This window comes from Myotis myotis, unplaced genomic scaffold (assembly GCF_014108235.1).
Source record: "Myotis myotis isolate mMyoMyo1 unplaced genomic scaffold, mMyoMyo1.p scaffold_m19_p_11, whole genome shotgun sequence".
NCBI classification, from domain to species: Eukaryota; Metazoa; Chordata; class Mammalia; order Chiroptera; family Vespertilionidae; genus Myotis; species Myotis myotis.
In genome coordinates this window covers 72,550,467-72,562,899 of record NW_023416315.1, presented here as the reverse complement: position 1 = coordinate 72,562,899, position 12,433 = coordinate 72,550,467, and the positions used below count along the sequence as shown (strand labels likewise).

The following is a 12,433-nucleotide window of genomic DNA, read 5'->3' as shown; positions in this document are numbered from 1 at the left end:
GACAATTGGGGAAATACAGAAAAGCACAAAGAAGAAATAAAACGGAACTAATGTTGTGGTCAGCCCTGGGTGGTGGGGTTTTCTAGAACCAGGCCTGTTGGAGGTTTAACTCAGGAGGCCTGTCTTCCACGCAAGCCCAGCCTGTTCTCATTTTGATTCCACAGACCTTCTGCTTGTACGAAGGGGGAGTCGGGAGTGGGGGGTCTAAGGACGGCAAGGAGAGAATTAGAGACGCATGTTTATCTCAATACATTCACTCTCATTAAAGTTCATACTCACTGACATCATGCATCTCCTTGAAAAAGTCTGCCCACCCACCATTAATTAAAGCCACATTTTAAAAAGTCAGCGTGTGCACTTTTATTCCAATCAAAAGGAGCCTCCTCAGTTTTGCAGAGTAGGCAGGAGACTATCTGAGGCCTGACAGCTGTTCACCTCTGCACAGTGAGGCATCATGTGACTTACATTATAAGTCGTGTTGCTTCAGGGCCTCCAAGATAATAGCTCAGACCTGCTGTCCTAAGACCTGAGGCATTCGATATCTAATGAACTATTTAGCATAATTAGTATTTATTTTGACAAGTCAACATGCTTTTGGATACAGTGTGTGACCACCGGCCTTTATCTGTAATCTGAGAGATCTGACGATATTTCCTGCTTGAGTAATTAAGCAGCACACTCCTATCAAAGACACCACCCTTTATCACTTGTGCAGGCGGTATCAACGTCAAAACAAAGTCACTGTACATCGCCCTCTCTCCAAACTATTGCACAAACAGTCATTACCAACAGTCGTAGGATTGCACAACCGTAGCCTATATTTTTTGGCAGTAGTCACTATAAATTAATAAATTCATGAACATAAGGAATGTTGACTTTTAAAGTTCAGGAAAGGTACTATTTGTAAACAGTTCAGGTCACACTCATCTTATTCCTTGTACTAAGCAAGAGGTCTTTCCTTTCAACTCTTGTTAAATGACATTTGGTCTCTCTGTGAGCGTAATAAGAGTTTTCATCCAAACAGATCCACATTTTTTAATTCTTTTTTATGTTAAAGACCAACACCCAGACCTTTCAATTGTATGCGGATCTTTCTTTATATATTAATATCAAGCACATTTTAATTTTATGTTGACAAATGACAAATTATGTTCATCTCTTCTCACTGGCAATCCGATTATTCTCAGATGGCCCTAACTATTTGTTTTTCATGCAATTAGGATGATACTAGCTTTATTCACAATGGCAAAAAATGGAAACAGGACAATGGAAGTCACTTGTGGTTGATTCCTGGGACGAGGCTGCAAGGGACTTTCTAGAATGCTGGAAATGTATATCTTATCTAATCACACAAGTGCGGTAGTATCTATGTGAAAATAAGTATTATAAATATATGAAAATAAATTTCTGAGCTATATACAAGATTAGTATGCTTCCCACACTTTACATATTTTAGGCCTTGATTAATCTGACTAAATATTTCATTACCCCAGCCAGTGGATGCTTTTGACCAATGGCACAATGTTCTGCTGGTCATGCCACCATGCCGAAAGACATGGCTTAGCAATGGATTCAAACACTGTCCTTTTAATGCAGTGGTTCTCAACCTTCCTAATGCCGCGACCCTTTAATACAGTTCCTCATGTTGTGGTGACCCCCAATTTCATTGTTACAAATGGAACATAATTAAAGCATAGTGATTAATCACAAAAACAATATGTAATTATGTATGTGTTTTCCAATGGTCTTAGGCGACTCCTGTGAAAGGGTCGTTCAACCCCCAAAGGGGTCGCGACCCACAGGTTGAGAACCGCTGTTTTAATGGCTTCATCCTAGGCCAGAAAACCCCTCGTCTAGCAGTTGAAAGCTGAGTTCTAGTCTTGAGTTTTCTACCGATTCTCCATGTGACCTTGAGCACCTGAGGGCTTATGTCCTCATCTAATAAAAGGGAGGTAGAGAGTCAATACTGGCCAGGGAAATCACAGCTCAGGAGGTTAGTAAGGGTAGAAGATAAGGGATAGAATACCCCTTTGGGCCATGTCCTCCCTCAGTCTACTTACTCCTCCGGTAGCAGAAATCCCAAGGGAAGTCTGGTTCTAAAAATAGCATCCCTGACTCCCAAAGAAGCCAGTCAAGTTGCTTTCATGGTGAGTTGCTTTCATGATATGTTTGAGAGAAGATGTTCTGGGTCTTGATGTCCTTTAACTACAATCATCCAAGGTCCCATTGGTATGTGGGATGAAGCACTAGCTAGCCTTACCCACAGATTATACCTTCTGTCAGTGACACAGTATCCAGAGGGACCATAAAACACTTGACTCTACACAATGCCAAAAGCAATGGGTGGACTCCTTCAGCTCAGCTGTGAGAAGAAAGGTGGAGCATGGGTGAGGTATTTCAACCCCGTCTGTGGTATTCTTTTGTTTTTGTTTTTGTTCATCTTCACCCGAGAATATTTTTTCCATTGCTTTTAGAGCCAGTGAAAAAGGGAGGGAGGGAGAGTGGAGAGAGAGAGACATCGATGTGAGAGAGACATAGATTGGTTGTCTGGGGATTAAACCTATAACCCAGGTATTGCCCTTGACTGGGAAGGGAATTGAACCTGAGACCCCTCGGTGCACAGGCTGGTGCTCTAACCACTGAGCACACTGGCCAGGGCCAGTCTGTGGTATTCTTTTTTTAAAAATATATTTTATTGATTTTTTACAGAGAGGAAGTGAGAGGGATAGAGAGTTAGAAACATCGATCAGCTGCCTCCTGCACACCTCCTATTGGGGATGTGCCCGCAACCAAGGTACATGCCCTTGACCGGAATCGAACTTGGGACCTTTCAGTCCCCAGGTCGATGCTCTATCCACTGAGCCAAACCGGTTAGGGCTGTGGTATTCTTTAGAATAAACAGCTTGGGGCTGGGGGACAGTGGGAATGCGTGACTGTGGCATTTTATCATCTCTAGGAAAGTGTAAGATCAGCTCAGCTTAAGTGACTGTAAGGCCATGCAGCCCACACCGTGAGCAGCGCGCAGCCCTACCTTCCTGCCGGCCCTGTTGTTGTGCAGGTTCATCAGGGCTCTGGCGTCCTTGCCTTTCCGCTCCTTGGCATCCACGAACGCGCGGGCAAACTTGATCCCATAGTCAATGTTATCACTGCAGCCGCCCCAGTCGAAGGTGCCCCTGGTGTCCTTGGCACTGCCCTTCTTCTTTGGATCACAGGAACAGGATTTTAATTCTCCTTGGCTACAGGCCCTGGTGATGGCAAATACAACTCCAGCTGAGGAGATGGCGTAAACAAAGGCAGATTCCCGACTACCTGAAACAAAAATGCGTTTCTTAAAAGCGGCCTGGAGTTGCTCGTTTTGAACGATGTTCAGATGAGGGCTGGTTAGTCTTTGCTCTGCCTCGGACAGACTGCAACACTAGGCAAAAGGGGACTGGTCGTCTTGAAGGATTCTTTTCTAGAGCCAAGCCTCGCTCCTTAAAAGGAATCATCACCATCGAATATTATAAGCTGTTATTAATTTAGATGCCTATATGACAACTGTCCTTAAGGTAAACAGAGCGGAAAAGAAAGTACAGTGAAAGCCTGCCTTGCCCAGCTCCCGAATTCACGTCAGTCTCACATACGTGCTTGCTTAACCCAGAACCCTCCATGTTCGAGACGAGAGGAGAGGAACATTTTTGTGTTTTCATCTGTACATACAGTCCGAATTCTACAGTTCTTTCATTGCGTAATAGACCTTGGCTATTCCATGATACTCCGTGAATAAAACCTTGACATAAAAACAACACACCTGCCAAGCCTCTAGGCATTTCTGAGGGCACTTGTATACATTTAATATTTCAGACTGAAATTCCGAATTAAAAAAAAAAAAAATCTAGGGGCCGAGGCGGGAAGAGAATTCAAGGCAGTGACCAGGCCGCAGCGCTAACACTGGAGAGCGCTGGCGTGGCACTGATTTTCACTAGTAATTGGGAGATTGTTGAAGGCAATATGCAATATCCTCGTTACATACCACGTCTAACTATGACCGTGAATTTACTTTCTTCTGGAACACCTGCAGTAATCACTGGTATTGGGTAAAAGACAGTGGAAAGCTTTCCTTTGGTTTTTCTGGAAGGAAACAAATTTACCGCCTATAATTAGACTTGGGCAAGGACCCTTTGGGGTGATTTCTTAGAATTGTTCTTTATTAGCACACAGGCTACTTTCACTTGCAGGCTGAAAGGTACATATTTCAGTGCAATAACTACATTAAATTATTTTAATAATCTGTAGTAACTCATGACACAGTGTTGTGGTACAGTGACAGATATAAGGCTCTTTAGGGTCTGTGTACACCTCATTTTTCAAGCGGAGCTGTATTTCATTGTTATTAGCACGCCTTTTTATTAATGGTTGCTGCAGCAAATATATTAACAATCAAAATACAGGCTGAACCGCCTCCTGCCAATGCAAGGCAGAAAACAGAGCCATTTGGCGATTCAGTATGTCAAGACGAGTGTGACTTTTTGAACCACACAGCTGGGAGAACAAACCACCTTTCCGCATCAGAGCCCTGCTTGGTTCTGTCTGTCATTCGGCGCTAAAATTTATTGTGTACATTATATAATGCCCTTTGCAATCTTTACTCTGCTAGTCTCATTATTAAAAATCAGGAAAACGTATCTACACCATATTAAATGGCACTTACCTCAGCCCTCCAAAAATATCTGCCCCCAAACCTCTAGCCATCATAAAAAGAAATCAGTCATGCTCTGTAGTTAGGTAAAATCAATTATATGAATATTTGCTATAGGTAGCAGGTGGTGGTCTCAAGAGGAAAATGTGATGGTCATGAGGGCTGTTTCAGAGTCCTAGGTTATAAGGATTACAGATTTTCTAAGTGGAATTGAGTTGTTTTATAAAAGATGGTGACTAACTGAAGCTAATGTGGTTTATTCTCAGGTTGTGGCTCTCAGATAAATGAGATTTTTATTATACCCATTTTACAGTTTAGGAAAATGCCTTGTCATTAGTTACCCCATTGAGCTGCTAAAGCCTGGTTTTGGATTGGAGTTCAGTGTCCACAGTTAGAGATATCACATAGAGGGGAAATTCCCAAGTGCTTAAGGTACTTAGCACTAGTCTTATTTTTTTTTTTTACTGAGAACAAAGAGAAATTTTATGAGGTGGTCATTTAGGGGGAAAATATGGATGATCTCAATGATAGAATACCAGTGGCCAGACAGTAATTTGAAAGTAGTAGAGGAATAAATTGTCTAGGCAAAGCATTCATCCTGGCTTAAGGTACAATTGCATCAACCTGTTGGCTGAAAGAAAAAAATCACTTAAAATCTGCTGCCTTTCAGAAATAATTTCTAAAGCAAAAATACCTTTCACAATATTTGTCACTTATTATTCAAGCACATTACTAAATAGAGAGATGTTTATTTATTTAACTAAAAATGTAGCACGGGGACTGGTTTTGCATTTTACCTCCAGATGTTTTGGTATCATGTTAGATGTGGCCTTAAGATGTTTTCAGTTAAGTGTCTTAGATGAATCACTAAAATGCTATGTGTGAAAAAGTAGCACATTTCAAGAGTTGGCTTTCTAACAAAACAAATTTTGACCTTGGGGCTCTTCTTAGAAAAACGGATTCTTTTTAAAGCTATCAAAATATGAAATAAAATCCAAATCTAAATAGTGATATTTAGACTTCCTGATGTGTTACTATTCGTTTCTCTAATTTTGGGGTTGAGATAAGTCAGACGATGTCTATACTAAGTGCATAAGCATAGTTTTTGTTTGCAGTTAGGGATTGTTACCTGGTAGAGCAGAACACTAGAAGCTAGGCTTGTTGGAAAGTTATGGGTTCAACTCCTTGGAAATGCTTGCTTTTTAAATTTTTTTTATTTTTATTTTTTACATTTACAAGGATGAGACCTAATGACCTTTTCAAGGTTCATTCAAGAACTCTAGAGGTATATTCTTGCAGGGATATATGGGTTTAAGTTTCTCAGCCTGTGACTGGCGATAGTTTGTTGAATGAGTGAAATGCAAATGTTACGAAAAATGGGTGTCTTACTCTAAGCTGGCTGAAGCAAAAGAGGCAAATGTTCTCCATCTCTCTGTGACCCTGGGATGTGTTAGTAACTTTTATGTTCTTCCTATAAATGGCATCGCCCTTTGCCTTCCTAGTCATCTATAAGGACACATTTAGGTTTCCAAAGGAAGTTCTTCACAATTCTAAGATGTGAATTTCCCTCCAAGCAATTAATTATAAAATTTTTTGGAAGGCTTTACTGGAATTTCATGATGATTTCCAGGATAAACTACCTTAGGCCAAATTCAGCCCTCCCAGAATCAACGCAAAATCATCACTGACAGTCACAGGAGTTTACATAAATGTCCAGGAAGAAATCTGGCCTTCTATGAAGAATGGAAAGAAATTGTGTAGCTTGGGTGTTTTAAGTTTTGAGTACTTTGGCAAAGCATTCAAGCTTCATCTGAAAGAACTCTGAAGGAAATACAAGTTAGAATCTCTTATTTACTTGAGGCCTTAGACTAAGTCAAACTAGTTCCAACCTCTTCCTTCTCAGCACTCCACCGCTCTGAAGAAACAAACATTGTCAAGATTAAGTTAAAGTATTTTATGAATGAACTCCCAGCTTTGGCAGGCCTTGAGGATTAGTGGTCAAAATTAGGTCCTTTGATTTGTGATCTAAAGATTCTCTTCAATATAGAGACATCTTAACAGATTTTCATAGACAGAATTTAGAGGCGATCATTTTTATAAATGAGAAGGGCATTTAATTTGAAATCATTGGGAAATGGTTGTGAGCACTTTGAAAAGGAAAAACCCTGATGTATCTTAAACACCGAGAGCCTTGCATAATTTGCCCAAAGGTATCTTGTGCTAATAAATATTTGCAAACTTTCTTTGACAAGTTCCGGCACTTTAATTGATTCACTAGTGAGCTAATCTAGGTGAAGTCTGAAAATTCCATGTTGCTGAAATTTACTATTAGCCTTTCAAAAATGTGCGATGTCATATCAAAACTCCAAGAGGAATGCAGAAGAATATAGTTCTTAAGCTAGAGAATAAAATTGCAGAATATGGCCATAAATTTCCTTGAGGGATACACTGAGAGTGAGTGCACTACGCCCTGGGGGGATTTCAGAGACATTCAGTTATGCATTTGGCCTCATAAAACCCCGGGGCTGTGATGATTACAAGATAGAAACACCCTCTGTTAAGCATTACCAAGTGTACAGCCTGGATGACTTCCTTAGGAATGGGGGGTGGGGTGGGCAAAAACAAGTGTAAAGTTTCCTGTTTCTGGGGTTCACACAAAACTTTTGTGTTTTCAGTCAGATTTCCCAGTAGCAAATGGACTGTGCTATTTCTTGGAAAATGCTTATAAGACCAGGTTAAGTAACAATTTTAAAAAAATAAATAAAATGTGATTTTCAGTTAATTTTCTCTTTATACCAGCTCGTGAGCTACTTTCCACATTCAGGACATTAAAAAGTTTTTTATGCAATTATATAATGTTGTGGGTTTAAAAATTTTTTTTTATTGATTTCAGAGGGGCAGGAAGAGGGAGTGAGAGAAACATCATTGATGAGAGAGAATCATTGATCAGCGGCCTCATGCACACCCAACACTGGGGGATCGAGCCCTCAACCTGGGCATGTGCCCTAGCCAGGAATCGAACCTTGATCTTCTGGTTCGTAGGTCGATACTCAACTACTGAACCACGCCCGCCAGGCAATTATATGAAGTTTAATGCTCCTGAGTGAAAAAACACGCACACACAAAACAAAAACAACCCAACTATGTAATCATGGTTCACACTCCTACCCTCCATAAATACCCTTCTGCCTCAAGTGTACCTGGGAAATAATAGGCGTTCACTACAAGCTATCCATTCATTCACTCAACCATTCAATGAATGAATGATGTCTGCAACATCATTCAAAGCATCAAGTGAGATGCAGAGAAGGCAGGCTAGTCTGACCTTATAGAATTTACAGTCTACTGGGAAAAGAAAAGTTTAATTTAGATATAGGGTGACCCAACACTGAATAGCTGAATGGGAGGTGAATGGTGGTGAGCAGAGATTTGTCTCTGCTTTTTAATTACATTTATACATTATTGTAATAATAGCCATTTATGGCCAATAAAAGATTTGAGCACTCCATCCTCATCTTCTGCTCAAATCCTCTGGAAGGTGCAAGTAAAGAAGTCAAGAAAGCCCTGTGGGCCCTAACTGGTTTGGCTCAGTGGATAGAGCGTTGGCCTGTGGACTGAAAGGTCCCAGGTTCGATTCTAGTCAAGGGCATGTACCTTGGTTGGGCACATCCCCAGTAGGGAGTGTGTAGGAGGCAGCTGATCGATGTTTCTCTCTCATCGATGTTTCTAACTCTCTATCCCTCTCCCTTCCTCTCTGTAAAAAATCAATAAAATATATTTAAATAAAAAAGCAAGCCCTGTGGCTGCTGCCTCCTTTTTCCTAGAGACAAAATCTGAACCTGGAGGAACAGGAAGGGGTGTGACATGACATGGATATGATACTGTGGCAATAATCTGGTTATTATTAACAGGAAAGGAGTAAAGGGAAGACTAGATGATATAGGCATGCCATTTGTACAGCTTTGCTAATTTAACACTTTCCCAGTCTGCTCCCCACTGACTGGACAACAGACGCATGCCCAGTATGGCCCCAGTGGTGTGGGAAGGTGCCTACCTGTGTGTCAGTCACACCTGGGAACAAATTAGTGGCCAGAATTGGTGTGGCCACTGCAAGGGCTGGAAACCTGAATATTTAAACATCTAAACAAAGGAGCAAGCTCTCTTGGTTTTTACTCTCTTGGCTCTTACGGACGGGGCTCCTGGCTCTCCCGCTGCAGGGGCTCCCCTGTGCCCACTCAGCCCATGGCCATGTGGGACCCACACAATGGACTGATGGACTTTCATTAGCCTGAATGCTGAGCTGGGCCCAGCTGCAACATGGAACGGAGCTCTGGACCCCCAACTGCCCCTTTTTCAGGGCTGGGTTAAGGGACATTGAAACCCGAGGGATGTAACTCCATGCAAACAAAGTCTTTTTCTACATCTCATTCTCCCAGGCAAGCTTCTGAAAATGCTTATTTCAGTGGTACCCCAAGAACCTCACGCTCACTCGTGTCTGAGAAATCTGGTCCACTGATTCCTCCAGCAACAGATAGAGCAAAGGATTATAAGACGTCAGCCTGGGGTCTACATTCTAATCTATGACCAGCCTCCCACACAACTTTAGGCAAGGTCCTTGATTTCTTAAGTCCTCATCTGTAAAACAGGGCCAATGCCCCCAACAGAACAAGTTTCTGAACTGAATAAAATGCAAGGAAAGGATGAGCAGGGACTTCAAAGACCAAATGAAGGGGGGAGTGTGTGAGGAGAGCGCCCGAGGAGGGGCCTGGAGGCAGGAGACTTACTTCGGAGCAGGACCCTGCCGAAGAGGCTGTGGTCCCTGTCCAGGGTGTTGCAGTTCCAGCGGTGCTGGCGGAATTGGTGCTGGCACTCCGTCGTCCACTCTGCCACGCCCAGGCCAATGGCACGCATCACGTCCGGGTGTCGGTGGCACAGCTGCCGCTGGCGGCTCACCAGGCCTGGCACATTGTCACACATCACCCTGGAGGCGCCGCCTGTAGCTCTCATGTACCTGGGAAGGGCCAACACAGAGGTGAGAACACTGACATTGAGGCCCGAAGCCACAATGTTTCCTGGGAGACTGAGTTCAAAGCGCTGTTTCAAAGATGAATTCCTTATCCTTTTAGGGATATTGCAAAGCAAAGGTTATTTAATTTTAGTTCCATGGAGAAGCAGCACAGCAGGCATGAGAAGAAACCTGGTAGAAGCCACCCCAAAGCGGAGCGATGGCTGGTCTTGGACATGAATCCAGGGCCAGCAGATGACGCTCTGGGCGGTCAGGGAACAGAGTGAGCAGGGAGGGGCAACATCTTTTGGGAAGAGCCTTCAAAGACTGTTCCCAAGAAGGCTCTGATCTCAATGATGAAATGTGCCTGGACTTGGCGTTGGGGGGAGCCGACCTTTAAAGCTTCTCGCTCACATTTATTTGACCCTAATGTTTAAGTATGTTAAGAAACTGTCTGTATCTGTCTAATCGACACCTGCTGGTATCTGATGTTACACTCTCCTCACAGACATGCCGTTCTTTCGAATCCTTTAAATATTTCCATTTTCCAGCTCTTCTTGGCCTTTACAGAGAACCTTTGGAAATAGTTCTTTCTATTGTTATTAAGGACACTAAATGTTTGGAAGAATCAAACAGTATTATAGCTCCATAAAGTACTTTTGAAAAGAAACTTTAACAAAAAAAAATTACATCATCATCTCTGCCCAGATGTTCTCTATTAGTTGTGAAATGTTTAGAAAAGGTACCTTTTATATAACCAAAGCTGCCATAGGTGTCTTTTGAAGCCATCAAACAAGGAGAATGTCTTTTCTTGCATTTTCACTACGTTATATGATCATAAAATCGTTAGAGCTGTGATTTCCAAAAAAGCATATTTAAGTGACAGCTGAGAGACAAAGTGACAAAAAGAGTGGGCAATAAATGTTTAACCACGGAAACAGAAATATCATTTTATTGAAAAAATGGTCATTCTGATAAATTGACCTTTGATCCTGTGTCAGCAATGTCAAGGCTAAACGCCTTCCCATCCAAAGTGGCTGAAGGGGGACTTGAACGCCCTCCCCATCAGGCTCTGCCATGCTCCCTCGGAAGGCTCCAGCATCTCCAGAGTTCCCTGCCCTTGTCTTTTTGGCCTTCAGCCGAGACTTCTTACGATAGATTCCCCCAGGTAGCAGGTCTTTCTGAATCAGTATTTTAGTGTCTGTTGGGAAGTCCTAGGTGCAAGGACGCCAAAGAGCTCCCAATTCCCTCCTTCCCAGATCATTAGGTAGGAAGATGTACAAGAGTTTCTGGGTGGGCAGAAAAGCTCCCTTTGTGCGGTGGCTAAGACCTGTCAGGGTCACGGTGCAAAATAAATACATAAGTCGCCGGATCCGCGTGCAAAGGACAGCAGCACGGTTCCTCCGGGAGCCCCCCACCCCCCACCCCCAGCCCCGCGCTCGGGGGAGGCGGCAGTCTACCTGGAGGCAGCAGCACAGCTTGCTTCCCACCCACGGGGAGAAGCACTAGGAATGTGGAAGGACGGGAAATGGTGCAAAATCACACGCTCTGGGCTCCACAGCTCCTGACTGCCTGCCTGAATGGCCCCTAGGTTTGACTAGAGTTTTTTTTTTTGGGGGGGGGGTATAGGGGAGTGGCAGGGGGACAATTGTAGTTTTCAGAGTCAACACATACACATACATATATATACACACACACATATACATACACACACACACACACACACGCGTGCGCGCGCGCGGGTCTAATGGGATAAGAAACTGGCTGATTTTGCTGTTTATCAGCTGGATCCAAATAACCAAAATATCAGAATCAGAGCTCTCATTTGAGGGGGAATGTGGGTGGGTTTTTTTTTCTTTCTTCTTTTTTTTATTGTTTTTTTTTTTTAGTTGTCAAAGTTGGGATGGTCTTCACAGGAAAAGCGAAGGGACTCGGGATAAGGGCACTGGGAGAGGGCAGCGGCCAGGGCTGCGCCTGGAACCCGCGGAGAACCACCGCGGGCAAGGGTTCCCGTGGCCAGTGCGGTCCCCGTTCCCACACGGAAAACCCGCCTCCCTCCCGGGCCGGGCTGCGTGGACTTACCACCATGAAGAGCTGACCTCAGGCCTGAGCCAGGTCAAGAGCAGAGGGAGCCAGAGCCAGATTCCACCGAGAGGGCCGTTCATATTAACCCCCTTGCGTCCGCATCAGGTCAGACTCTGTGTGCGGGCGCCATGCGTGCCCCGAGAAGAGGCGCTCAGCCCCGGGAGCGCCCGGTCACCGCTGCCAGCGCCGCGCCGCGCCCCCGCCCCCCGCTCGGTCTGCAGCGAGTGGCGAGACTCTCTGATAAAGTTTCCGAGGACGAGCCGGGCGAGCGATAAAGGCCAACCCGGCCGCCTCGCCCACAGCCCAATTCCCCAGGCGCCGCGAGCGCAGCGGCTGAGAGCTCTGCGCACCTCCCGCGCCCAGTGCGCTCGCTCCCCGCCCGCCCCGGCGAAGCCGAAGCCGAAGCCGAGGGAGGGGGCGCTGCGCTGGCGCCGGCGGGGAGGGGCGCGGGGTTTATCCAACAGACGATGAAATGATGGCAAGAGATGTCTGTGGGCGAGATGAGGCGGGGCAGGAGGAGCACCTCCGTGTGTGGCCTCGAGCGCCCGCGGAAGCAGGTAGCTCTCGGGAAGCTCCCAGCCAAAGCGCATCCGTGGGCTCCCGCCGCACGCGCGTCCAGGGCAGGCGAGGCGCCCCTCCTGCAGATCTGAGTTCCCGAGCGTGCG

General features: G+C 44.6%; 1 protein-coding gene across 1 annotated transcript in view; it reads right to left on the bottom strand.

Annotated features, from left to right (window-relative positions):
• WNT2 (Wnt family member 2) overlaps positions 1–12,119 on the bottom strand; it is a 59,698-nt gene extending 47,579 nt beyond the window's left edge. The window contains exons 1-3 of the mRNA XM_036328870.1: positions 11,766–12,119; positions 9,463–9,689; positions 3,032–3,309 (exon numbers count right to left, since the gene is read on the bottom strand). Coding sequence (XP_036184763.1) covers positions 3,032–3,309; positions 9,463–9,689; positions 11,766–11,848 — 588 coding nt within the window. The 5' untranslated portion in view covers positions 11,849–12,119. The remainder of the gene's footprint in view (positions 1–3,031; positions 3,310–9,462; positions 9,690–11,765) is intronic.
• Between the last annotated feature and the right edge of the window lie 314 nt (positions 12,120–12,433).